Here is a 26631-nt window from a genome sequence, read left to right on the forward strand (position 1 = left end):
TGCTAATGTTGCAAATCATAAAAGATGGACTGCAAAGACAGTCAAGTGGGCTTCACTTTCAGAAATGACAGTAATGCAATGTGTTTGTGTGAATATTCCAAGCTAATTCAAGGAGAGTGACCATATTTTGTTTGCCGAAAACCTGGACACTCGGCCCGGAAATGAGATACTCAAATGATACTCAAAGTTTACTCAAGGATGCTCAAAGATGAAAAACAATGAAAACTAGGACTTTTTAATCACCTTCTTAAAAAAAAAAAAAAAAAAACCAGGGCGGCCAGAACAGGATGTGAAAACAGGACGTCCTTGGAAAACAGGACGTTTGGTCACGCTAATTCAAGCTTCGAGCTAATTGGCTTCAAGTCAGGTTGCACATTAAATCTGACCAAATACTTAAGATACCCCAGCATCAATCCAAAAAACAGTACAGTGTTTGAATCTTGCATTCACAGAGCCCAAGTGTGTCATGAACCAGCGCTACTAGCACATTGCTAACACCTGCAGTGGAACCAGTGACAGCTTCCTGGAGCACACTATTGTTGTCAGTGATAAACAGCCAACAGAAGAAAAAAGCTTGTGTCATAGCTGGTATCGGCTATGACGAAATGAAGCCTTGTGTAAGTGTTGAGTTGATTCCTGGATGCTCAAAAGCTTCATTTTACATATCATTAGAGACTACTGACATCTGGAGTCACATAGCACAGTTTCTGTGGAAATGCAATAGTATTTTCGATTTTAGTGGATTTTTTTTTTTTCCATTTATATAGCGCAACAACACTGCCTCAAGGCGCACACAGGTGACAGTGGTAAGGAAAGACTCCCTTTGGTGATAATGAGGAAGAAACCTCAAGCAGACCAAATTCAGAGGGGTGACCCCACTGCTTAGGCCATTCTAGCAGTTGCAAGGTTTTTTTGTTTTGTTTTTTTTGTTTTTTTTGTTTTTGTTTTACAAATTTTACAAGAATTTCTTTACAAACATAAGAAACTGAAACAGGAAAAAAAAACAGAAGAGAAACAAAAACAGACTCCCTCATTGAAACAAGTCCATCTTGGTCCAGGTCCTAAGTTAGATAGATCTTGAATTGGTAGGACTGCCTGAGACAGTAATCAATACCGTCTTCATTACAGACAAACAAAACAAGATAGATGGACTAAGCAACTTAAACACAACACCTTTATATAAGATTATAACATTTTTTAATGTATGTCAGTCGATCATACAGTGTGGTGTGTATTTATTAAATACTGTTTGTAAAATAATGTATTTCTGTTATGTCAACATGTGACCTCCCTTTTTTATTTGAAAAGGAACATGGGGAATCATTGAGAACTGGAATCAGTATTGGAAAACTAATTCAATGATACTCAATTCTACAACCCCTGGCAAAAATTATGGAATCACCGGCCTCGGAGGATGTTCATTCAGTTGTTTAATTTTGTAGAAAAAAAAGCAGATCACAGACATGACACAAAACTAAAGTCATTTCAAATGGCAACTTTCTGGCTTTAAGAAACACTATAAGAAATCAAGAAAAAAAGATTGTGGCAGTCAGTAATGGTTACTTTTTTAGACCAAGCAGAGGGAAAAAAAATATGGAATCACTCAATTCTGAGGAAAAAATGATGGAATCACCCTGTAAATTTTCAGCCCCAAAACTAACACCATGCATCATATCAGATCTGCTCGTTAGTCTGCATCTAAAAAGGAGTGAACACACCTTGGAGAGCTGTTGCACCAAGTGGACTGGCATGAATCATGGCTCCAACACGAGAGATGTCAATTGAAACAAAGGAGAGGATTATCAAACTCTTAAAAGAGAGTAAATCATCACGCAATGTTGCAAAAGATGTTGGTTGTTCACAGTCAGCTGTGTCTAAACTCTGGACCAAATACAAACAACATGGGAAGGTTGTTAAAGGCAAACATACTGGTAGACCAAGGAAGACATCAAAGCCTCAAGACAGAAAACTTAAAGCAATATATCTCAAAAATCGAAAAATGTACAACAAAACAAATGAGGAACGAATGGGAGGAAACTGGAGTCAACGTCTGTGACCGAACTGTAAGAAACCGCCTAAAGGAAATGGGATTTACATACAGAAAAGCTAAATGAAAGGCATCATTAACACCTAAACAGAAAAAAACAAGGTTACAATGGGCTAAGGAAAAGCAATCGTGGACTGTGAATGACTGGATGAAAGTCATATTCAGTGATGAATCTCGAATCTGCATTGGGCAAGGTGATGATGCTGGAACTTTTGTTTGGTGCCTTTCCAATGAGATTTATAAAGATGACTGCCTGAAGAGAACATGTAAATTTCCACAGTCATTGATGATATGGGGCTGCATGTCAGGTAAAGGCACTGGGGAGATGGCTGTCATTACATCATCAATAAATGCACAAGTTTATGTTGATATTTTGGACAACTGAAAGGATGTTTGGGGATGATGAAATCATTTTTCAAGATGATAATGCATCTTGCCATAGAGCAAAAACTGCAAAAACATTCCTTGCAAAAAGACACATAGGGTCATTGAGCAGATCTGATTTGATGCAGGTGTTAATTTGGGGGATGAAAATTTACAGGGTGATTCCATAATTGTTTCCTCAGAATTGACTGATTCCATATTTTTTTTCCTCTGCTTGGTCTAAAAAAGTAACCGTTACTGACTGCCACAATCTTTTTTCCTGATTTCTTATAGTGTTTCTTAAAGCCAGAAAGTTGCCATTTGAAATGACTTTAGTTTTGTGTCATGTCTGTGATCTGCTTTTTTTCTACAAAATTAAACAACTGAATGAACATCCTCTGAGGCCGGTGATTCCATAATTTTTGCCAGGGGTTGTAGGAGTCCTCTTTCAAATTTTTCATATACCCCCAGAAGGATAACCCCTTAAAACAATCTGAAGCTGTTTAAATTTAAAAGTGAAAAGCTGTCAAAGAGCTCACGATGATATAATATGTGCATGAGAGCAATTTAATAAAAAAAAATGTCTTAAAGGTTCTCCTTTGAAACGGATGTGTATCAATATTCAGTTTGTGAGGATTTGGCAGCCAAAGAAAGAGCTGGAAGAGACAAAAGAGCTCAGTCTCATGGCATACTAGTAATTGAACAGGAGGCAGAGGGTGAAAAGGCAGAGGGAGGGTTGAATCCCAGAGAAAAGACAAGAGGCAAATATGTGAAAACAGGAAATTAGACATGAAAGAAAGAAAAAGAAGAAAAGTGGATCACAGGCCGGGGGGAGCGACTGCAGCCGTGATTTGCTTTGGCACTGCATTTGATTTGGTTTGGTGGCCCGACATGTGGAGGGGGAGGAGGATTTGATGATGTCGTGTTGCGGGCCCTCACCTTCAAAGAGCGGCCCCTGAAAGGCCCTACTAATCACAACATGTGATGAGACCGGTTAGAACAAAGACAGCCGGGCAGAAAATAACAGCGTGGGAACTCTGGGCGAACTTGAAATACAACAAGAAGGTTCACCTCCTCCTCCTCCCACCAGCTCCCCCAGTCACACGCATGCACACACGCACACTCTCGACTGTGGACACACACCTGTGTTTATTGTGACAAAAGCATCAGGTTGCATGAGCTGTACGTGAGTAAATGCAGCCAACACACAACCAGAGATGCTGCTGTGCGTCTGCAGACATGCACAACAACAATAAGATGCAAAAAAGAAAAAGAAAAAAAAAAGACTAAGTGCTTCCTCTCATTCATAGATGTTGAACAATGCAGCTGTGCCATTATGTCTTTTTGGGCTCCGCTGATAAGAAATCCCATATTACTGTGTGGGCTCATAGTGTTAATCTTTATTAACACAAAACAAGAAGCAGCACTTCCATATTACATTCCTTTTCCTGAACTCTGATTTTATATTCCTCATCACATTCACATATGTCATTTTTACTAGCCTCACAAACAACATTTAACTCACATTTACATATTTCAGACACTTTTTTGTGTGCAAAATGCTGTTTTCTTTGCAGATAAAAATGTATTTAAAAATGTTTTAGAAACTGATTGTAATGTTATGTGCATTAATTGGTGCTTTTAATATCATGCATTTTAAAGTTTTTTATGTACTTAATTTAAGGAAATGGCAGAATGATTTGGGCTTTTTTTCCATCAGAATTTTTTCAGAAACTGTTAGAGACTGGCAGCTGGAAACCATTAGAAAATTTATCTGGCTTTCGGTGAAAATGTTATGGGTTTGGTAGAGAATAAGGAGTGTTACTGTTGCTTTAAGGACGGCCCCCAGTGGCTGTGGGGCGCGCCGCGCTCCGAAGCCGCCATGGACAGGCTGAACGACCATTTCATTTCTAAACGGATGGCTGTCTGGATCCGTGACCATCGTGTGCCATTTCTCTAGTTATCACAAGAGCTGGACATCAACCATTTTCCGGCAGATTTCACTTTTAACAAGAGATTTTGTCATGGAAAGCCGAGCGGCACCGAGCGACGTGCGAAGCCTCCGCTCCTCTTTCCATGACAAAAACTCCTGTAACAGTGGAATGTGCCATTCATTTCCAAACTGGACGCTGTATTTTATCCGGGACGTCGTCTGACTAGCACAGTAATTGTGAAAAGACGTGGACATCAGCACTTTTTCGGCACATTGAGACAGACGTGCAGAGGAATTCCGCGCGTCGCGGCGGTGCCGCATGGCGCACAGCAACGCCGTGATGAAGCCTCACGGGACATGTTCTGGCATGTCCAGGCACATCCACAATTTCTCGGATAATCACTCGATGGAAAAACCACCGACAGCTGTCTGAACGCCATCTCAAAGCCGTCCTGTGAGACCAAAATGGAGGTGGTTTTGTCTCGCTCCAGTAGCGAATCCATCGTGACGCGCGAACCCTCTGCTCGGCTTTCCATGACAAAATCTCTTGTTAAAAGTGAAATTTTTTGTAGGTGGAATTATTTCCCATTCTTGCTTGATGTACGACTTCAGTTGTTCAACAGTCCGGGGTCTCCGTTGTCGTATTTTGCGCTTCATAATGTGCCACACATTTTCAATGGCCAACAGGTCTGGACTGCAGGCAGGCCAGTCTAGTACCCGCACTCTTTTACTACGAAGCCACGCTGTTGCATGTTCTCCTTGAATTGCTGGCTGTCTGAGTGGTGTCCAAAAAATGAGGTGGGCTTCATAGATAATTGGCAAAGCTTCTGGGGAAAACCTGGTCTTGTTAGGAGAGACGGCAGCCATCCCACTTTGGATGGAGCAGCTCTCATTTCTAGAAATCTGGCCAATTTTCTTAAATCCTCCAAACCGTGACTATCCAGGGTTGGGACCAGGAAGCAGAGTTGTAGTCTTACACACCTCTCTGCAGCTTCTCTCCCCCTGCCATCCCCTCATTACCCCATCCCCGTAGAGACGGTGCCTGCTCCCAGACTACCAATAACCAGCAAAAATCTATTTAAGCATAAAAATTCAAAAAGAAAAAATAATATAGCACCTTCAACTGCACCACAGACTAAAACAGTTAAATGTGGTCTATTAAACATTAGGTCTCTCTCTTCTAAGTCCCTGTTGGTAAATGATATAATAATTGATCAACATATTGATTTATTCTGCCTAACAGAAACCTGGTTACAGCAGGATGAATATGTTAGTTTAAATGAGTCAACACCCCCGAGTCACACTAACTGTCAGAATGCTCGTAGCACGGGCCGGGGTGGAGGATTAGCAGCAATCTTCCATTCCAGCTTATTAATTAATCCAAACCCAGACAGAGCTTTAATTCATTTGAAAGCTTGTCTCTTAGTCTTGTCCATCCAAATTGGAAGTCCCAAAAACCAGTTTTATTTGTTATTATCTATCGTCCACCTGGTCGTTACTGTGAGTTTCTCTGTGAATTTTCAGACCTTTTGTCTGACTTAGTGCTTAGCTCAGATAAGATAATTATAGTGGGCGATTTTAACATCCACACAGATGCTGAGAATGACAGCCTCAACACTGCATTTAATCTATTATTAGACTCTATTGGCTTTGCTCAAAAAGTAAATGAGTCCACCCACCACTTTAATCATATCTTAGATCTTGTTCTGACTTATGGTATGGAAATAGAAGACTTAACAGTATTCCCTGATAACTCCCTTCTGTCTGATCATTTCTTAATAACATTTACATTTACTCTGATGGACTACCCAGCAGTGGGGAATAAGTTTCATTACACTAGAAGTCTTTCAGAAAGCGCTGTAACTAGGTTTAAGGATATGATTCCTTCTTTATGTTCTCTAATGCCATATACCAACACAGTGCAGAGTAGCTACCTAAACTCTGTAAGGGAGATAGAGTATCTCGTCAATAGTTTTACATCCTCATTGAAGACAACTTTGGATGCTGTAGCTCCTCTGAAAAAGAGAGCTTTAAATCAGAAGTGTCTGACTCCGTGGTATAACTCACAAACTCGTAGCTTAAAGCAGATAACCCGTAAGTTGGAGAGGAAATGGCGTCTCACTAATTTAGAAGATCTTCACTTAGCCTGGAAAAAGAGTCTGTTGCTCTATAAAAAAGCCCTTCGTAAAGCTAGGACATCTTTCTACTCATCACTAATTGAAGAAAATAAGAACAACCCCAGGTTTCTTTTCAGCACTGTAGCCAGGCTGACAAAGAGTCAGAGCTCTATTGAGCTGAGTATTCCATTAACTTTAACTAGTAATGACTTAATGACTTTCTTTGCTAACAAAATTTTAACTATTAGAGAAAAAATTACTCATAACCATCCCAAAGACGTATCGTTATCTTTGGCTGCTTTCAGTGATGCCGGTATTTGGTTAGACTCTTTCTCTCCGATTGTTCTGTCTGAGTTATTCTCATTAGTTACTTCATCCAAACCATCAACATGTTTATTAGACCCCATTCCTACCAGGCTGCTCAAGGAAGCCCTACCATTATTTAATGCTTCGATCTTAAATATGATCAATCTATCTTTGTTAGTTGGCTATGTACCACAGGCTTTTAAGGTGGCAGTAATTAAACCATTACTTAAAAAGCCATCACTTGACCCAGCTATCTTAGCTAATTATAGGCCAATCTCCAACCTTCCTTTTCTCTCAAAAATTCTTGAAAGGGTAGTTGTAAAACAGCTAACTGATCATCTGCAGAGGAATGGTCTATTTGAAGAGTTTCAGTCAGGTTTTAGAATTCATCATAGTACAGAAACAGCATTAGTGAAGGTTACAAATGATCTTCTTATGGCCTCGGACAGTGGACTCATCTCTGTGCTTGTTCTGTTAGATCTCAGTGCTGCTTTTGATACTGTTGACCATAAAATTTTATTACAGAGATTAGAGCATGCCATAGGTATTAAAGGCACTGCGCTGCGGTGGTTTGAATCATATTTGTCTAATAGATTACAATTTGTTCATGTAAATGGGGAATCTTCTTCACAGACTAAAGTTAATTATGGAGTTCCACAAGGTTCTGTGCTAGGACCAATTTTATTCACTTTATACATGCTTCCCTTAGGCAGTATTATTAGACGGTATTGCTTAAATTTTCATTGTTACGCAGATGATACCCAGCTTTATCTATCCATGAAGCCAGAGGACACACACCAATTAGCTAAACTGCAGGATTGTCTTACAGACATAAAGACATGGATGACCTCTAATTTCCTGCTTTTAAACTCAGATAAAACTGAAGTTATTGTACTTGGCCCCACAAATCTTAGAAACATGGTGTCTAACCAGATCCTTACTCTGGATGGCATTACCCTGACCTCTAGTAATACTGTGAGAAATCTTGGAGTCATTTTGATCAGGATATGTCATTCAAAGTGCATATTAAACAAATATGTAGGACTGCTTTTTTGCATTTACGCAATATCTCTAAAATCAGAAAGGTCTTGTCTCAGAGTGATGCTGAAAAACTAATTCATGCATTTATTTCCTCTAGGCTGGACTATTGTAATTCATTATTATCAGGTTGTCCTAAAAGTTCCCTAAAAAGCCTTCAGTTAATTCAAAATGCTGCAGCTAGAGTACTGACGGGGACTAGAAGGAGAGAGCATATCTCACCCATATTGGCCTCTCTTCATTGGCTTCCTGTTAATTCTAGAATAGAATTTAAAATTCTTCTTCTTACTTATAAGGTTTTGAATAATCAGGTCCCATCTTATCTTAGGGACCTCGTAGTACCATATTACCCCAATAGAGCGCTTCGCTCTCAGACTGCAGGCTTACTTGTAGTTCCTAGGGTTTGTAAGAGTAGAATGGGAGGCAGAGCCTTCAGCTTTCAGGCTCCTCTCCTGTGGAACCAGCTCCCAATTCAGATCAGGGAGACAGACACCCTCTCTACTTTTAAGATTAGGCTTAAAACTTTCCTTTTTGCTAAAGCTTATAGTTAGGGCTGGATCAGGTGACCCTGAACCATCCCTTAGTTATGCTGCTATAGACGTAGACTGCTGGGGGGTTCCCATGATGCACTGTTTCTTTTTCTTTTTGCTCTGTATGCACCACTCTGCATTTAATCATTAGTGATCGATCTCTGCTCCCCTCCACAGCATGTCTTTTTCCTGGTTCTCTCCCTCAGCCCCAACCAGTCCCAGCAGAAGACTGCCCCTCCCTGAGCCTGGTTCTGCTGGAGGTTTCTTCCTGTTAAAAGGGAGTTTTTCCTTCCCACTGTAGCCAAGTGCTTGCTCACAGGGGGTCGTTTTGACCGTTGGGGTTTTACATAATTATTGTATGGCCTTGCCTTACAATATAAAGCGCCTTGGGGCAACTGTTTGTTGTGATTTGGCGCTATATAAAAAAAATTGATTGATTGATTGATTGATTGTAACACGTGCAGAATGTGGCTTGGCATTGTCTTGCTGAAATAAGCAGGGACGCCCCTGAAAAAGATGTTGCTTGGATGGCAGCATGTGTTGCTCCAAAACCTGGATGTACCTTTCAGCATTGATGGTGCCATCACAGATGTGTTAGTGGTAGTGCCCATGCCATGGGCACTAACACACCCCCATACCAACTTTGTGCTGGTAACAATCTGGATGGTCTTTTTCCTCTTTTGTCTGGAGGACACGACGTCCATGATTTCCAAAAACAATTTGAAATGTGGACTCATCAGACCACAGAACACTTTTCCAGTTTGCATCTGTCCATTTCAAATGAGCTCGGGCCCAGAGAAGGTGGTGGCATTTCTGGATGTTGTTGATGTTTGGCTTTCACTTTGCAAGGTAGAGTTTTAACTTGCACTTGTAGATGTAGTGACGAACTGTGTTAACTGACAATGGTTTTCTGAAGTGTTCCTGAGCCCACATGGTAAGATCCTTTACACAATGATGTTGGTTTTTAATGCAGTGCCGCCTGAGGGATCGAAGGTCACGGACATTCAGTGTTGGTTTTCGGCCTTGCCACTTACGTGTAGAAAGTTCTCCAGATTATCTGAATCTTCTGATTATATTATGGACTGTAGATGATCAATCAATCAATTTTATTTATATAGCGCCAAATCACAACAAACAGTTGCCCCAAGGCGCTTTATATTGTAAGGCAAGGCCATAGAATAATTACGTAAAAACCCCAACGGTCAAAACGACCCCCTGTGAGCAAGCACTTGGCGACAGTGGGAAGGAACAACTCCCTTTTAACAGGAAGAAACCTCCAGCAGAACCAGGCTCAGGGAGGGGCAGTCTTCTGCTGGGACTGGTTGGGGCTGAGGGAGAGAACCAGGAAAAAGACATGCTGTGGAGGGGAGCAGAGATCAATCACTAATGATTAAATGCAGAGTGGTGCATACAGAGCAAAAAGAGAAAGAAACACTCAGTGCATCATGGGAACCCCCCAGCAGTCTAAGTCTATAGCAGCATAACTAAGGGATGGTTCAGGGTCACCTGATCCAGCCCTAGCTATAAGCTTTAGCAAAAAGGAAAGTTTGAAGCCTAATCTTAAAAGTAGAGAGGGTGTCTGTCTCCCTGATCTGAATTGGGAGCTGGTTCCACAGGAGAGGAGCCTGAAAGCTGAAGGCTCTGCCTCCCATTCTACTCTTACAAACCCTAGGAACTACAAGTAAGCCTGCAGTCTGAGAGCGAAGCGCTCTATTGGGGTGATATGGTACTATGAGGTCCCTAAGATAAGATGGGACCTGATTATTCAAAACCTAATAAGTAAGAAGAAGAATTTTAAATTTCTATTCTAGAATTAACAGGAAGTCAATGAAGAGAGGCCAGTATGGGTGAGATATGCTGTCTCCTTCTAGTCCCCGTTAGTACTCTAGCTGCAGCATTCTGAATTAACTGAAGGCTTTTCAGGGAACTTTTAGGACAACCTGATAATAATGAATTACAATAGTCCAGCCTAGAGGAAATAAATGCATGAATTAGTTTTTCAGCATCACTCTTAGACAAGACCTTTCTAATTTTAGAGAGATTGCACAAATGCAAAAAAGCAGTCCTACATATTTGTTTAATATGCGCATTGAATGACATATCCTGATCAAAAATGACTCCAAGATTTCTCACAGTATTACTAGAGGTCAAGGTAATGCCATCCAGAGTAAGGATCTGGTTAGACACCATGTTTCTAAGATTTGTGGGGCCAAGTACAATAACTTCAGTTTTATCTGAGTTTAAAAGCAGGAAATTAGAGGTCATCCATGTCTTTATGTCTGTAAGACAATCCTGCAGTTTAGCTAATTGGTGTGTCTCCTCTGGCTTCATGGATAGATAAAGCTGGGTATCATCTGCGTAACAATGAAAATTTAAGCAATGCCGTCTAATAATACTGCCTAAGGGAAGCATGTATAAAGTGAATAAAATTGGTCCTAGCACAGAACCTTGTGGAACTCCATAATTAACCTTAGTCTGTGAAGAAGATTCCCCATTTACATGAACAAATTGTAATCTATTAGATAAATATGATTCAAACCACTGCAGCGCAGTGCCTTTAATACCTATGGCATGCTCTAATCTCTGTAATAAAATTTTATGGTCAACAGTATCAAAAGCAGCACTGAGGTCTAACAAAACAAGCACAGAGATGAGTCCACTGTCTGAGGCCATAAGAAGATCATTTGTAACCTTCACAAATGCTGTTTCTGTACTATGATGAATTCTGAAACCTGACTGAAACTCTTCAAATAGACCATTCCTCTGCAGATGATCAGTTAGCTGTTTTACAACTACCCTTTCAAGAATTTTTGAGAGAAAAGGAAGGTTGGAGATTGGCCTATAATTAGCTAAGATAGCTGGGTCAAGTGATGGCTTTTTAAGTAATGGTTTAATTACTGCCACCTTAAAAGCCTGTGGTACATAGCCAACTAACAAAGATAGATTGATCATATTTAAGATTGAAGCATTAAATAATGGTAGGGCTTCCTTGAGCAGCCTGGTAGGAATGGGGTCTAATAGACATGTTGATGGTTTGGATGAAGTAACTAATGAAAATAACTCAGACAGAACAATCGGAGAGAAAGAGTCTAACCAAATACCGGCATCACTGAAAGCAGCCAAAGATAACGATACGTCTTTGGGATGGTTATGAGTAATTTTTTCTCTAATAGTTAAAATTTTATTAGCAAAGAAAGTCATGAAGTCATTACTAGTTAAAGTTAAAGAAATACTTGGCTCAATAGAGCTCTGACTGTCAGCCTGGCTACAGTGCTGAAAAGAAACCTGGGGTTGTTCTTATTTTCTTCAATTAGTGATGAGTAGTAAGATGTCCTAGCTTTACAGAGGGCTTTTTTTTTAGAGAGCAACAGACTCTTTTTCCAGGCTAAGTGAAGATCTTCTAAATTAGTGAGACGCCATTTCCTCTCCAACTTACGGGTTATCTGCTTTAAGCTGCGAGTTTGTGAGTTATACCACAGAGTCAGGCACTTCTGATTTAAAGCTCTCTTTTTCAGAGGAGCTACAGCATCCAGAGTTGTCTTCAATGAGGATGTAAAACTATTGACGAGATACTCTATCTCACTTACAGAGTTTAGGTAGCTACTCTGTACTGTGTTGGTATATGGCATTAGAGAACAAAGAAGGAATCATATCCTTAAACCTAGTTACAGCGCTTTCTGAAAGACTTCTAGTGTAATGAAACTTATTCCCCACTGCTGGGTAGTCCATCAGAGTAAATGTAAATGTTATTAAGAAATGAACAGACAGAAGGGAGTTTTCAGGGAATACTGTTAAGTCTTCAATTTCCATACCATAAGTCAGAACAAGATCTAAGATATGATTAAAGTGGTGGGTGGACTCATTTACATTTTGAGCAAAGCCAATTGAGTCTAATAATAGATTAAATGCAGTGTTGAGGCTGTCATTCTCAGCATCTGTGTGGATGTTAAAATCGCCCACTATAATTATCTTATCTGAGCTAAGCACTAAGTCAGACAAAAGGTCTGAAAATTCACAGAGAAACTCACAGTAATGACCAGGTGGACAATAGATAATAACAAATAAAACTGTTTTTGGGACTTCCAATTTGGATGGACAAGACTAAGAGTCAAGCTTTCAAATGAATTAAAGCTCTGTCTGGGTTTTGATTAATTAATAAGCTGGAATGGAAGATTGCTGCTAATCCTCCGCCTCGGCCCGTGCTACGAGCCTTCTGGCAGTTAGTGTGACTCGGGGGTGTTGACTCATTTAAACTAACATATTCATCCTGCTGTAACCAGGTTTCTGTAAGGCAGAATAAATCAATATGTTGATCAATTATTATATCATTTACTAACAGGGACTTAGAAGAGAGAGACCTAATGTTTAATAGACCACATTTAACTGTTTTAGTCTGTGGTGCAGTTGAAGGTACTATATTATTTTTTCTTTTTGAATTTTTATGCTTAAATAGATTTTTGCTGGTTATTGGTGGTCTGGGAGCAGGCACCGTCTCTATGGGGATGGGGTAATGAGGGGATGGCAGGGGGAGAGAGCTGCAGAGAGGTGTGTAAGACTACAACTCTGCTTCCTGGTCCCAACCCTGGATAGTCACGGTTTGGAGGATTTAAGAAAATTGGCCAGATTTCTAGAAATGAGAGCTGCTCCATCCAAAATGGGATGGATGCCGTCTCTCCTAACAAGACCAGGTTTTCCCCAGAAGCTTTGCCAATTATCTATGAAGCCCACCTCATTTTTTGGACACCACTCAGACAGCCAGCAATTCAAGGAGAACATGCGGCTAAACATGTCACTCCCGGTCCGATTGGGGAGGGGCCCAGAGAAAACTACAGAGTCCGACATTGTTTTTGCAAAGTTACACACCGATTCAATGTTAATTTTAGTGACCTCCGATTGGCGTAACCGGGTGTCATTACTGCCGACGTGAATTACAATCTTACCAAATTTACGCTTAGCCTTAGCCAGCAGTTTCAAATTTCCTTCAATGTCGCCTGCTCTGGCCCCCGGAAGACAATTGACTATGATTGCTGGTGTCGCTAACTTCACATTTCTCAAAACAGAGTCGCCAATAACCAGAGTTTGATCCTTGGCGGGTGTGTCTTCGAGTGGGGAAAAACGGTTAGAGATGTGAACGGGTTGGTGGTGTACACGGGGCTTCTGTTTAGAACTACGCTTCCTTCTCACAGTCACCCAGTTGGCCTGCTTTCCCGGCTGCTCGGGATCTGCCAGAGGGAAACTAACGGCGGCTAAGCTACCTTGGTCCGCACCGACTACAGGGGCCTGGCTAGCTGTAGAATTTTCCACAGTGCGGAGCCGAGTCTACAATTCGCCCAGCCTGGCCTCCAAAGCTACGAATAAGCTACACTTATTACAAGTACCATTACTGCTAAAGGAGGCCGAGGAATAACTAAACATTTCACACCCAGAGCAGAAAAGTGCAGGAGAGACAGGAGAAGCCGCCATGCTAAACTGGCTAAGAGCTAGTAGCTGCGCTAAGCTAGCGGATTCCTACAAACACACGAAGTGAATAATGTGTAAATAATTTAGAGGTGATTCAGCAGAGGGAGTGTTTTAGTTAAGGCACGTGAAGATTACACTGTGAAACAAATCGTTATCTAGGTAACTAGATCAATCTAACTGCGCAGATTAAACAGCTAACAGATACAGAAAAACACCGCTGTGCTCCGGAACAGGAAGTGATACAATACCGCAGTGAGAGCCAACCACCAGTAGAATCCCTAAATTCTTTGCAATTGAACGTTCAGAAACATTGTTCTTAAACTGTTGGACTATTTTATTTTTTTTTTACATGCAGTTGTTCACAAAGTGGTGATCCTCGCCCCATCTTTGTTTGTGAACAGCTGAGCCTTTTGGGGATGCTCCTTTTATACCCAATCATGACACTCACCTGTTTCCAATGAACTTGTTCACCTGTGGGATGTTCCAAACAGGTGTTCTTTGAGCATTCATCAACTTTCCCAGTCTTTTGTTGCCACTGTCCCAGCTTTTTTGAAATGTGTTGCAGGCATCCATTTCAAAATGAGCAAATATTTGCACAAAAACAATAAAGATTATCAGTTTGAACATTAAATATCTTGTCTTTGTGGTGTATTCAATTGAATATAAGTTGAAGAGGATTTGAAAATCATTGTATTCTGTTTTTATTTACATTTCACACAACGTCCCCACTTCATTGGAATTGGGGTTGCATTTAAAGGAGACATACCATAATGATTTAATCAGATATATTATGATTTTGATTTAAAAATGAAACAGGTAGAATTCTGAAGTCCTCATCTGATCATGCGTTTAAAAAAAATAGGCATTTTCACAGGTCTAAGCAAGGATTACTGGGGTGACAGTAACTTTCAAATGGTTCAAAAATATGAGTATTTTTAATAGCTGACTTTTATAGGTAATGTACAAAAACACAAATGTTTTGCACATCATTGTTAATATCTCCACATATTTCAAATATTGTTCATACAAAGGCTGGCTTGAAGCAATGGTCATCAAATTTTAGAATTTTGATCATTATTTTTAGATGTTTGTATGAAGCTTTTTATGCTCTTAAAATACACCCTCTTACAGACAAATACCAAATTTAAAGTATCTCATAAACTGGAGCTGTCAATCTATCAATACATTTTGTATTTCCGCTTACTCCAATTAAGGGTCACAGGGGGCCGGTGTCTATCCCAGCAGTCACAGGGTGTGAGGCGGGGTTCAACAGGACTCCAGGCCATCACAGGGCCACATACAGACAAACAAACATATTCACACCTGCATGCACAATTTAAAGTTTCCAATCCACCTAACCTGCATGAGCACCAGGAGGGGGCTCATGGGAGAACATGCAAATTCCACACAGACAGATACAGGTGGGAATATATATACATATATAATATGGGGTGTTGTGTGAACAATTTTGAGGAAAAAAAATTATAATTTAAATCTTTTTGGAATAAGGCTGTAACATAAAATGTGAAATGTGTGTGTGTGTGTGTATATATATATATATATATATATATATATATGTGTGTGTGTGTGTGTGTGTGTGTAGTGTGATGGGTTTACATAAAGAATTGAAATATAAGTTGTTGAAAGTGTATTTTATTACAGAAGTGGGCAGCTTTGGATAAATATCAGAAAACAATCGACACTATGAAAGAATATTTCAAACTCACTCCTTTAATCTTACAGTGTTTTGATTTCTTTGCCACAGCAGTCCCACGGTAAACACATCAGCTGTGGTGATTTGGGTTGTGTGACGTCATAGAGGCCGTCGGTCCAGCGGTGGTGACGAGGCGGCAGCAGGACGAGGTTTGGGTTCTGAGCGCCTCTCCCCGAGCACGAGGTCTGTCCGTGGGGTGGATTAGACTCCGTGGCTTCCTCTGCTCCCTGCGTCTCCTCCCGGGTTGACTCGGGATTGGATTACACGTTCACACGCTCGCTCGCAGACCGCCCGTCGCCCCGACCAATTGCTCCATTCATTCCAGCGCCGGAGACGGCCGCCGGCCTCTGATTGGTTATCAGCGACGGTTAGGGAACTTTCCCACGGCCAGCGCGTGCTGACAGCCGGCCAGCCACTCCCCATCACCACCGGGGGACGCACACCAGGGAGGAGTGGGCGGGTCAGGGAGGACAGTCCCGTGCTGAAAGTCGATTGGACGGCTGTCAAGCCTTCTTCAAATGAGATCGTGTATGTGAGAGAAGATCAACCATTTATGAGAAGTTAGTTTATTTGGAAAAGAGAAAGCGAGACCACACCGAATTTAAAAATCCTGCACTGTCTTCATGTGACAAAAAAGAAAAGATTTTAAAAATGTGTATATTCTGCAACATGTTCCCTGCAAAATTAATGAAGTCAGACAGTCAGTGGGGCTGCAAAAATTCTTTAAGTAGGTTTAACTCCATAAAAACTACTGCAAACTCACCTCTGAAATCTTGGATTCAGGTGAGGACTAGTGAACCGCCTATTTTGGGCCAACCGCTTCACCCCCACTTCCTGAAACTAGTCGTCTATCTGTAACTTGGGCAGCACAGTGGTTTAGTGGTTTGAACTGTTGCCTTGTGGCTAGAAGGCCATGGGTTCGATTCCCACATGTGGCCTTTCTGTGTGGAGTTTGCATGTTCTCCCTGTGTTTGCGTGGGTTTCCTTCCACATTTAAAAGACATGCAGGTCAGGTGAAGTGAAAACTTTGTAACTGTCCAGGTCTCCCTTGCGTGTTCTTGGCCTTCTCCAGCCACTGGGGTCATCAGCTGTGTTTACATGGACAGTTATATTCCAAACTTAAGACGTTTAAAACCATACTCTGAGTAAGACACTGTCATATAAACACCATTTTCTGATTTCCTTAATCTGTGTAAATTCATAATCAGCATAAGCAATAATCTAATTAGGATGTGGATTGTTCTAATCTTATTCTAATTATTGAGGTGCTTTGCAGATTACATGCATTTTGCAACACATAAGGTGACTGTGTGTAATTAATCAGAATATGCTGTATGACATGAAAACTGGAATATGCATGGAATATTATTTTTTAACTCAAGTAAACACCATAATATCACTATTATTTAGAATAAGGCCAGTATTCAGATGTTTGCTGTTCATAGAAACATAACAGTACCTGTGTGCTGGATTTGTATTTTAGCTGTTTGTTTGTTTGTTTATTTTAATAGAAGGGGAAAGGACTTTTGGTTTATTTTCAGTGGTGGCACCAGGAAATTTTTGTTGGGAGGGCTGGGGGGGGGGGGGGGGGGGTGCTGGGGTAAAAGTTGGAAGGGCTCCACAAAATGTCATCGAAATGAACAATATATAGTAAAGTGCTTTATAAATACCAAGGTATATGTTTTAGTCACTTGTGCTCCTCTAAAATGTGGTATCAATGCACACACACATTACTTAGAATGATTGCAAGTTCAGTAAACTTGCACATGGGTATAAATAAAGATAAGTGAAGTTTTAAGAGTGGCTGTAATAAATATGTAGGAAACCTGAATTTTTGGAGTATGGAGTTAAATTTGTCTCATTAATACTTGCAAATGCACAGAGGGTGATTTACAAATATCCTTTGATTTGTACATGTGCTTTGTGATCCACAAACACAAGTTTCTGATTTGTAACTTGTGTGTGGGTTTTTACAAATAAATGTTTATTTGCAAAACTGAAAATTCTGTTTGTGAAGGGTGATTCAGCATTGGTGCATCACCAAATACACACATTCATGACTTTGCTCAGTTACGCAATATTGAGACATTCTCAGCGCAAAACTGCAGTTGAGATTCACAAATATGTCAGTCACTATTCACATTATTGGCAGAATTATTGGGGGGGTGGCATTGAAGGGGGGCTTGGCTCATTATTGGGTGGGCTTAAGCCCCCCTTGGTGCCGCTACTGTTTATTTTTGCTTGATTATGAAAGGTAAAACATATTTCAATTTGATTTGCTGTTAACCTACCAATGAAGAAAAAACATAAATGTTGATATTTCTAACAAATTGTATGCAATTTTTAATAATAATAACAATTATTAACAACAACAATAATAATAATAATAATAATTATTATTATTATTATTATTATTATTATTATTAGTTATATTTATTATTAATATAGTATTATTAATAGTTATTAATCATTATTAATAATATTAATTATGATTATTATTATTGTAATAACAGGGGTGGTGGCCAAGTGGTTATTGAGGCTTAGTTTCAGTGCAGAAGGAACCCACATCTGCCACATTTCTCCATGTCATGTGGAGTTGCGTCAGGAAGGGCATCCGTTGTAAAACTTGTCAGATCAGCATGCAGGTCCACCTTCGATCTGCTGTGGTGACCCTGAGTGAAAAACAAGGGAGTAGCTGAAGGAATGTATTATTATTATTATTATTATTATTATTATGGAGTGATTGTCAGTAACTGTCTGTACTTTCATGTAGCACGCAATACACCTCCATAGAAATTAATCTTTTAGTTAACTGGTTGCTTAAAAAAAAATTCAACCGAATAGATTTTTTTGTTTGTTTATGAATCTTTGGACATTGTCCACTTGATTTGCTGGTAATCCACTGACGAATTAAAAAAAAATAATTCAATGTTGCCATCAAAATTCTGGGAGTGCCTTTATTAACCTTGTGTTTGGAATAAAATTAATTTAAATGAGTATTTTGTCTGGTGTATCCTGAAGCAGGCACGGAGTGAGATGTCTGTATTATTATTATTTTCTTTAACTCTCCTCGCTTGTCAAAGTGCGCTGTCGCTCAGAGGCGCCGCCGCTCTTTGATTGGCTGCCGGGGCGTGCGGCCCCGCCCCTCCTGGCCGGCAGCACCGTTGAAATGACACCGTGGGAAAGCTGCGCGCTTCAAACGCAGCGGGCGAACCTGAGCGAACCGAAACAGCGCCGAGATGAAACGGAGCCACGACTTTAGCAGCTCAGACAGCGAGCTGGACGAGACTGTGGAGGTGGAGAAAGAGAGCGCAGACGAGAATGGGTACGTTATTTATTTTGTAACACTTTTAATTTGTATGAGGATGTGATTTGGAGAAACTGACACGTGTGTTTTTGAAGGAATCTGAGCTCTCCTCTCGGCTCTGTATCTCCCGCCACATCAACTCAGGTGCAGGCACGAAAGAGGCGCCGAGGGGTGAGTCAACCTTTTTTATTATTTCGTTTCACTTTGCTCTTATAGATGTGCGCATTGGTTTTATAAACCATTACGTCATTTCCCCGCCAGATTATCGAGAAACGGCGCCGTGACCGAATTAACAACAGCCTGAGTGAACTCCGCAGGCTGGTTCCCAGCGCCTACGAGAAACAGGTGAGCGCCATCCGTTAATCCTCTGTCAGGTGGCCGCTAGAAATCCGTTTATTTTCTGCGTTATTTAACTGGTTTGTGTTGTGTCCTGAAGGGTTCTGCCAAACTGGAGAAAGCAGAGATTTTGCAGATGACCGTAGATCACCTGAAGATGCTCCACGCTGCTGGAGGCAAAGGTGCGTCATTATTAACTCTTCCACATCCATTTCGACCACTGTTGACACAAGAAAGTTTGCAGAACTCAAAAAAAATTAATGCACGTTTAAAAAAAAATAAATGGGTGACGGAGTCTCTCAGTTGTCTTAAGTGTATGTCCTCAAAGATACAAGATATTAGAACATTTTGGTTAACCTAAAGCTAAATTAAATACAATCCATTTAATTTGTTTGAGTTAGATCAACTTTAAAAAGCATAATAAGCATAATAATGTAATTAATTATATATATATATATATATATATATATATATATATATATATATATATATATATATATATATATATATATATATATATATATATATATATATATATATATATATATATATATAAGCATGTTTCACTATGACCCAAGGAAGCAGTCAAGTATTGAGCTAAAGACCTTCTGGTTTGTGATAATGTAATTCAGCTATTTTGTAGAGTTGGCCCTTAAAATAAGAAGTTAAAAAAATATGTAATTCACTTTATTTCTTTTTGTGGTCTACTGGGCCACATTCATGTTCCATGAGATTTAAATTGAAGTTTGTTTTCAGCATAAAAAAAAATACCTGTATGTTTTAGTAAATTGGTTATAACAAGATAGTAGAGAAGCTTGAATCTTCGACTGGACTGGGTTGCTTGACGTGAGGACGTTTCGCTTAAAATCACAGAAGCTTCCTCAGCTAAAATTCTTGCTCTGGTAGTCTGACTTCTGTCTTGACTCTTGTAGAGAAGAAGTTACAAGATGTTGGTGCAAAATTGTTCAGTATTTAAAAAAACAAACAAACAAACAAACAAAAGGTTGCCAGTGGTTTTGAAACAACAGTTTGATCATAAAACTGGAATTGCTGTATGTAACTCTGTATGCTGTATGTCCTCAAGAAATGGAAATAAAAAATGTCAAAGTGAAATAATTTGGGTATGAAATGACACCAAATCCTAGTTGGTTCAACTTAACTATGTAGACAACAAACCAAATCAAGTATCTTAAACTACTTGAATAGATGCTTTACTCAAACTGAGTATTCTAACTATAAAAATCTCATGACATTTACTTACTAATGGCTGAGTTGGAATTACTTAAAAAGAGCCATGCAGATTGTTACCTTTATTTATTTATTTTAGGTTCAGCTCTTGTATTATTTTGATTGAGTGTGTATGATCAAACTACAAAATGAAAATGGTATGGGTTCTAAAACTGGAATGTTCGTGGATTTAATTCTCCTGTCCTTAAAGTGTCTGTGCCAAAGTCACTAAACTCCAATATGCTCAGTTCCTATCTCCATGGAACTGTGTCACTGCGCCATTCTAAACTGAGTATTGTTTAAATTTTGTTTACTTCAAATTATGTTCTGTTAAATTGAATGCTCTTAGTTGAAGCAACTGAAAATGAGTTGATTTAATCTGTAATTTGAATTTAGCTGCACTCAAAAGATATACATATGCAACACAACATTCAGATATTTAGAATCTAATAACTTTTGAGTGTATACAATTCCATAAATTGACGTAATTGGCTACTGCAGTTTTTAAGTTCCATCAACTTACTGGGGTTTATATTGCATAAACAACTCTTGTCACCTTATGGATGTCCCCCCAGGTTACTTTGATGCCCACGCCCTGGCGATGGACTACCGTGGTTTGGGTTTCAGGGAGTGCCTGGCTGAGACGGCCCGTTATCTGAGTATAATTGAAGGCCTTGACAACACAGACCCACTGCGCATCCGTCTGGTCTCCCACCTGAACAACTACGCCAGTCAGCGAGAGGCTCACTCAGGCCTGACACACCTGGCATGGGGCTCTGCTTTTGGATCTCCTCCAGCCCACCTGGCGCATCCTTTGCTTCTCCAGCACCAACAAGGGGCGCCATTGGCACCTGTTCCTCGCAGTACCACCAGCAGCCCACAAAGCCCTCCAACATCGACTTCTTCCTCTTCATCGTCCTCATCGGCCGCAGAGACACACGTCCCAGGCAGGCACAGCAGCACCAACACTGCTCACTCAGATCAGGGGGCGATCCGGGTCCCGCCTGTAACTGCCACTCCAACCACCGTCCTTCATCCCGCCTTGGTCCCCTCATCGGCATCCAAGCTCCCCTCTCCTCTCTTGTCCGTGCTCCCAGGCTTCCCTTTCCCCTTTAGCGCTTTCCCCATCATCTCCTCTACCAGTGCCATCAGCCCCCCTGCGCCCGCCCCCAGTGTGGGGAAGCCCTACAGACCATGGGGTTTGGAAATAGGTGCCTTCTGACAGCAACCCTCAAGAAAACAGACTGATCTCACTGCCCAGCTGAGCTGGACTTTCAAGGACAAGACTTTTGACTTTCCCTTCTAAGAAAGTGTTTTTTTTTTTTTTTTTTTTAATGATGGGGATATGTCTAACTGTGTAATTTTTATTCGATGTGTACAGTCTTGTGTTCATATAGAAGAAAAAAGAGGATGTGCATTCAAATAACTTAAAAATTTAAGGCAATCAATTGCAGCCCTTTTTGAGTTGACTCAATTTACGGGTGTTAGTTCGGCCAACTTACTGTAGGCTCATAAATTTCAAAGTGATGTGTTGGGTTACGTGATTACCATATATGTCGACAAAAATCAAAAATCTGGCGTGGATTCAAAAACAACCTCGAGTTCAGCGTCATGCTCAAGGGAACTTTGGCGTACAGGTGTAGGGATTGAGCCAACAACCTTTATGTTCATCTTTAAACAGCCACCATGTGAAAGAGCTCGAACATATAACTGTTGATTTTGTTTTACTTTAAGAATTCTCATGTGGGTGGAGCCTAACCTGGCATACAATGACATTATTAACTAGAATGTTATTGCCAGGTTTGACAAGACAAAGCGCCACCTATGGGCAGAGCATCATGGGAGGTTGTCTATTGGAAACCTGGAATTTGATGACCCAATATGTGTTTACTCTATACGGAAAAAATAAACAACTCACAACTACCATTCCAGCAAATTATTTAAACTTATTTTCATAGCTTTTTAATAAATTCCATGATGTTTTTCTCTGTTGCTTCCACACATCACGTGTTTAGTCTCGCCGCTGTCTTTGCAACACACAAGTCAGGCCATCGATATCAACACCGGAAGTGCCTCTCACGAGCGACTGCTAGCGACACACTGTATCGTGACACTGCTCCATTATTTAACTGAATTACCGAACAATGAGTCTAACCAACTCAAATAAGACAAGTTTAAGCAAGATGCAGTTATTTAGTGTTGTTAGTTTTAGCGGTGGAGTGAGTTGTCCATAAACCAGGAGGTTGGCTGCTCAAATCCCAATATGATTTAAAAATCATAGTAGTTTGTGTGCACAAAGGTTTAAAAATAATCAGCGTAGTGAATTTTCCCCCAACAAACACCATTTAATTAAGTAAAGTGAATTTAAGATGGTAAGTTGCTGTGAATTGGAAATTGTTAGCTGAGCTTGATGAATGTTATTCATCTGAAAAAAAAAATAACATTGCCTTAAATATCTAAGTTGTTTTTTTTTTTTATTATTATTATTTTTTTAAACCATCCCCTATAAACAACAACAAAAAGCAACAGTGATTTATTGTGTTGATTTATTTCTGTTCCCGCTCGGCCCTTTAGACGTCTCCACCCAATCGGGAATGGATTTTCCAGATTGTCAATCAGCTACCAGTCAAGCTCCCGGAAGATCATGTCCCTCTTTGTTTCCAACACACTGAAAGGTTGGCTTTTGGTGGGTCAGACCAGTCCTGTTTTACGTGTTATGGGGCAGAACAACAGAAACCAGGTGTTTGTTCGAGTTGTCTGAGAAGAAGTGATCTTACACTCTGCATCCTTCATGCTGACGTTTGCAGTGCGCATTTTAACCGCCGACAGATTTGCTTTCACCTTCTTGTAGTCAAAGAAACGCAACTGTCACAGTGAAACAAGGCGTCCCATCTCATTTGTTACTGAAACATTAGAAAGTCTTAGTGCACGTTCCGGTCTGCACCTGTTTGTTTGGCGTCTGTTGCTAACCTCTGGCTGCACAGCGTACTGACACATTGCTTTTTGCAGTTGTTCCTGGTGGTAAAGGCGACTTCCCTGTAATAAAGGAGTTCTGATCAATCACCTGTGGCTATTTTTCTGTGTTGTTCCATGCCATTGTTTTGCTGTGTGCTCATGCACATGTGAGCTCGCCGTACGTGGTGACGCCTGGTATCAGATAAGGTGGTTCATTCTCTGTGTGTGCACAGGAAACCATTAACAAGGAGGGGATATCCTGGACAATGGCGGCCCCGCTGGCCCCGCTTGCGGCGTGGGAACTATAGTGATGGAGGGAGGGAAGGTTGGAAGAGGATGAAGGAAGAATAAGAGGACTGAGAAACAGCAAGGAATGAAATGTGCAAAGGACACTTTTGTCTCTTGTGCAACTTTTAAAGCAGTTTCTCCTTTAAAGGATCACTCATTTATTTCCTCTGTCTTCTTTCCATTCCTCTCTTAACGTTTGTTTTCCTGCAGGATGATGCAGGGCCTGATGTTGATGTAAGCATCCCTGCGTCCAAAACCACAAGGTCGACACAATTTGCGGCAAATGCAATTTAATCTCATACCTCCACCTGCTGGTTAGGCGTGGTACTTCATCAAAACCTCACCATGCGATAACAGCAGATTTTATCACCTTAAAGAGATTTCATCAGGGTCAAAACTGACATTTTCGGTCATTTTCATGAAGGATGTCCATTTGGATCAAATACAAACTTAGAGTCTGACTAATTTAAGCCCGAAGCTGCTAGTGGACACTGAGGTAGAAAACAGCCATATAACTAGGACAAAACTTAAAAAAAAAATATTGTCTGGAGTCTTAATAATTTAAAGCCAATAGCTGCTCTCGAGCCTCAGCATTTCCTTAGATATAAGTAATGGGTGAATTCTGAATTTTTAATCTTCAGATACACTTTGTTACACTTGCTTTTCACCATGGCAATACTTCATCTTCTGATTGTTTTGTTAGAACCTGTTTAAGCTTTTGTTTTGCAAATAATTTGATACTGAGACTGTATGGTTGAATGAAATGTTAGAAGAGAGGACAATATACATCATTTTTCAAACCTTGAATCCATTTCTGAGTTTGTCCTTCAACTAGTGTAGTTGGTAGGGTGGTTGCCTACCCAAAATTTTTCAAAGCTTCTCAGTAAATCTGTATGATGGGATTTGTTACAGATACATTAAATCATTTTTTTTTTCTGCCACTAGATGCCGTATCAGCTCCAATTGTCTGGCCCAAAACAAAGCTTTCCTCCTCAGCCACTCCCCCTCACCCCTCTCTCCTGCCCAATGAGTAGAAGAAAAAGCACTTGGACTCTTTTAATGGGTCTAATAGCTCTCTATGTGGGAAAAGCCAGAAATATGTGGATTCTAGTCTGACCACTTTCTTGGTCAAAGGCATTTTTAGTCTCTATGTGTGATTTTTAGATGTACGTATCAAATATCACTATCATCTACCATCTTGGAAAAAGTAGTGGGTCCTGCTTATGGAGGGGTAACTGTTTCATAGCACAGGACTCGCATGCACTAGAGTCCCTTTATTCAGAGAGTAGCGTCAACTGAGAACATGGCACTATTTTGGTGCCAACTGTGCTGAACTACTGAATGAACCTTTTATGTTTTCAACATTTTTTAAAAATCATTTAACCACATACAGCAACACATCCAGGTACAGGTACTATCAAAATAAATATAAAAATAGTTAAGCTATCAAATTTAAATAAATGTACAATTTATGATGGTTTATTTTAATTGATTTCAAGCCTGATTCATGCTGTAACTCCGTGTCATGTAATGACATGCGTGACAGTTTTAAAAGTTCTCTGTCTCTGGATTATGCTTTATTCTGGACTAATATGACCCTCAACAATCTTTTCTTTTTACAATCATCACCTCCAATTCAAAGGTAAGCTGTACAATTTCCTGTTTTTCCAACTCTGTGTTGTAAAGTTGCGGACTTTTCTGCCAAATGTATGTGATCCCAAAATGTAATAATCAGCATGCACACTTCAAAAACTATTAAAATATGAAAGAGTGAAAGCAGAAAAGTGCTCAATCACAGCCTTTTGCTGTGTCTGATTTAACAGGTGCACATCAGGCTGCGGGTCTGAGTCTGAGCACAGTTTGAAAAAATAAACGGTCCGGCTTTTAATCAAGGAAATGACTCCGGTCCCACTTTCCTTAAATCAGTGAGTGTCAGAGCGCTGAACTTTTGTACTTCTGTTACTGTGTATGTCTAGACTGCTCAGGGTTTTTAATGGAAATACATTGCGATCAGACAGGACATTTGATCCGGTGTAAGCAAAAAATACATTATACAAAATCTGGTATATATGGTGTTTATTACATGGAAAACAATACAACAACATTGGGACTCTTTTGTCAGGTGACTGCGAATATCTGGTTTATACGATGATGGTTTAGATGAATTTTACTGTAAATGGGACTGAACAATAAATTTACCTTGCAAAACTTCAATGATGAAATTGCTTCCATCCCACATGGCTGACTTTATTTTCCCAAATTTTTCTTCTGTTCAGATCTGAAGGGAATCTGTACATCGTGAAGCCCTTGTTGTGTCTATTTGTGCATCCAAATACACAGCAACCTGGCATTTTCAGCGAATAAATAAATAGCTGGATTTACATGCAGATAGATTAACAGTGAACGCTATTTTGGCCCCAAGATGGCACCATGAGTCACATGACCGTTTTTTCTCAACTCCTCATGTCGCTACTCTCTGAATAAAGGGACTCTAGCATGCACTAAATATGCATACATGTAAATCTCCTGCACTAAAATTATATGCACAACCAGACTGGGAATGAAATAGAGGACAGAAAAGCTCAGAGCACAGAGGGAGTGTTGCTTCATTATCCACACAGGATGCCATTAAGCCACTATATCTTTACATAGAAGATAGTTGTTGGCTGCTATATTAATGATGTCATACTGTATAATGTCATTTAGGACATCTTTAAGCCTTAGCAGATACATGCATTCTAATGCTGAGTGCCATTGTAGCTATACATGAAGCACAAAGGACTTGGATATACTGTGTGTGCAATTTATCCATTCTGACATCTTCAGTGAAATTTGTTAACCTGCAAGTTGAAAGGAATTAAAGTTTCATATGCATGGCACAATATTGTAATTTTACATCGATAATATAAAGAACATCAAGCTTGCTTGCAAAAATTTGATAATTGTCTGATTGAATATTGCTGCAGATTTAAATTATTGTTGAAGAAAGAATTCACTCAAGTCTTGTTTC

General features: G+C 40.1%; 1 protein-coding gene across 1 annotated transcript; it reads left to right on the plus strand.

Moving 5' to 3' along the window:
* The first annotated feature begins 18668 nt into the window (after positions 1-18668).
* hey1 (hes-related family bHLH transcription factor with YRPW motif 1) lies at positions 18669-23441 on the plus strand. Its single transcript, XM_034161533.1, has 5 exons — positions 18669-18833; positions 18911-18986; positions 19077-19160; positions 19252-19333; positions 20954-23441. The coding sequence occupies exons 1-5, from the start codon at positions 18748-18750 to the stop codon at positions 21598-21600; spliced, it is 975 nt and encodes a 324-aa protein (XP_034017424.1). The 5' UTR covers positions 18669-18747; the 3' UTR covers positions 21601-23441.
* Positions 23442-26631: the final 3190 nt, after the last annotated feature.

Source organism: Thalassophryne amazonica, chromosome 20 (assembly GCF_902500255.1).
Source record: "Thalassophryne amazonica chromosome 20, fThaAma1.1, whole genome shotgun sequence".
NCBI classification, from domain to species: Eukaryota; Metazoa; Chordata; class Actinopteri; order Batrachoidiformes; family Batrachoididae; genus Thalassophryne; species Thalassophryne amazonica.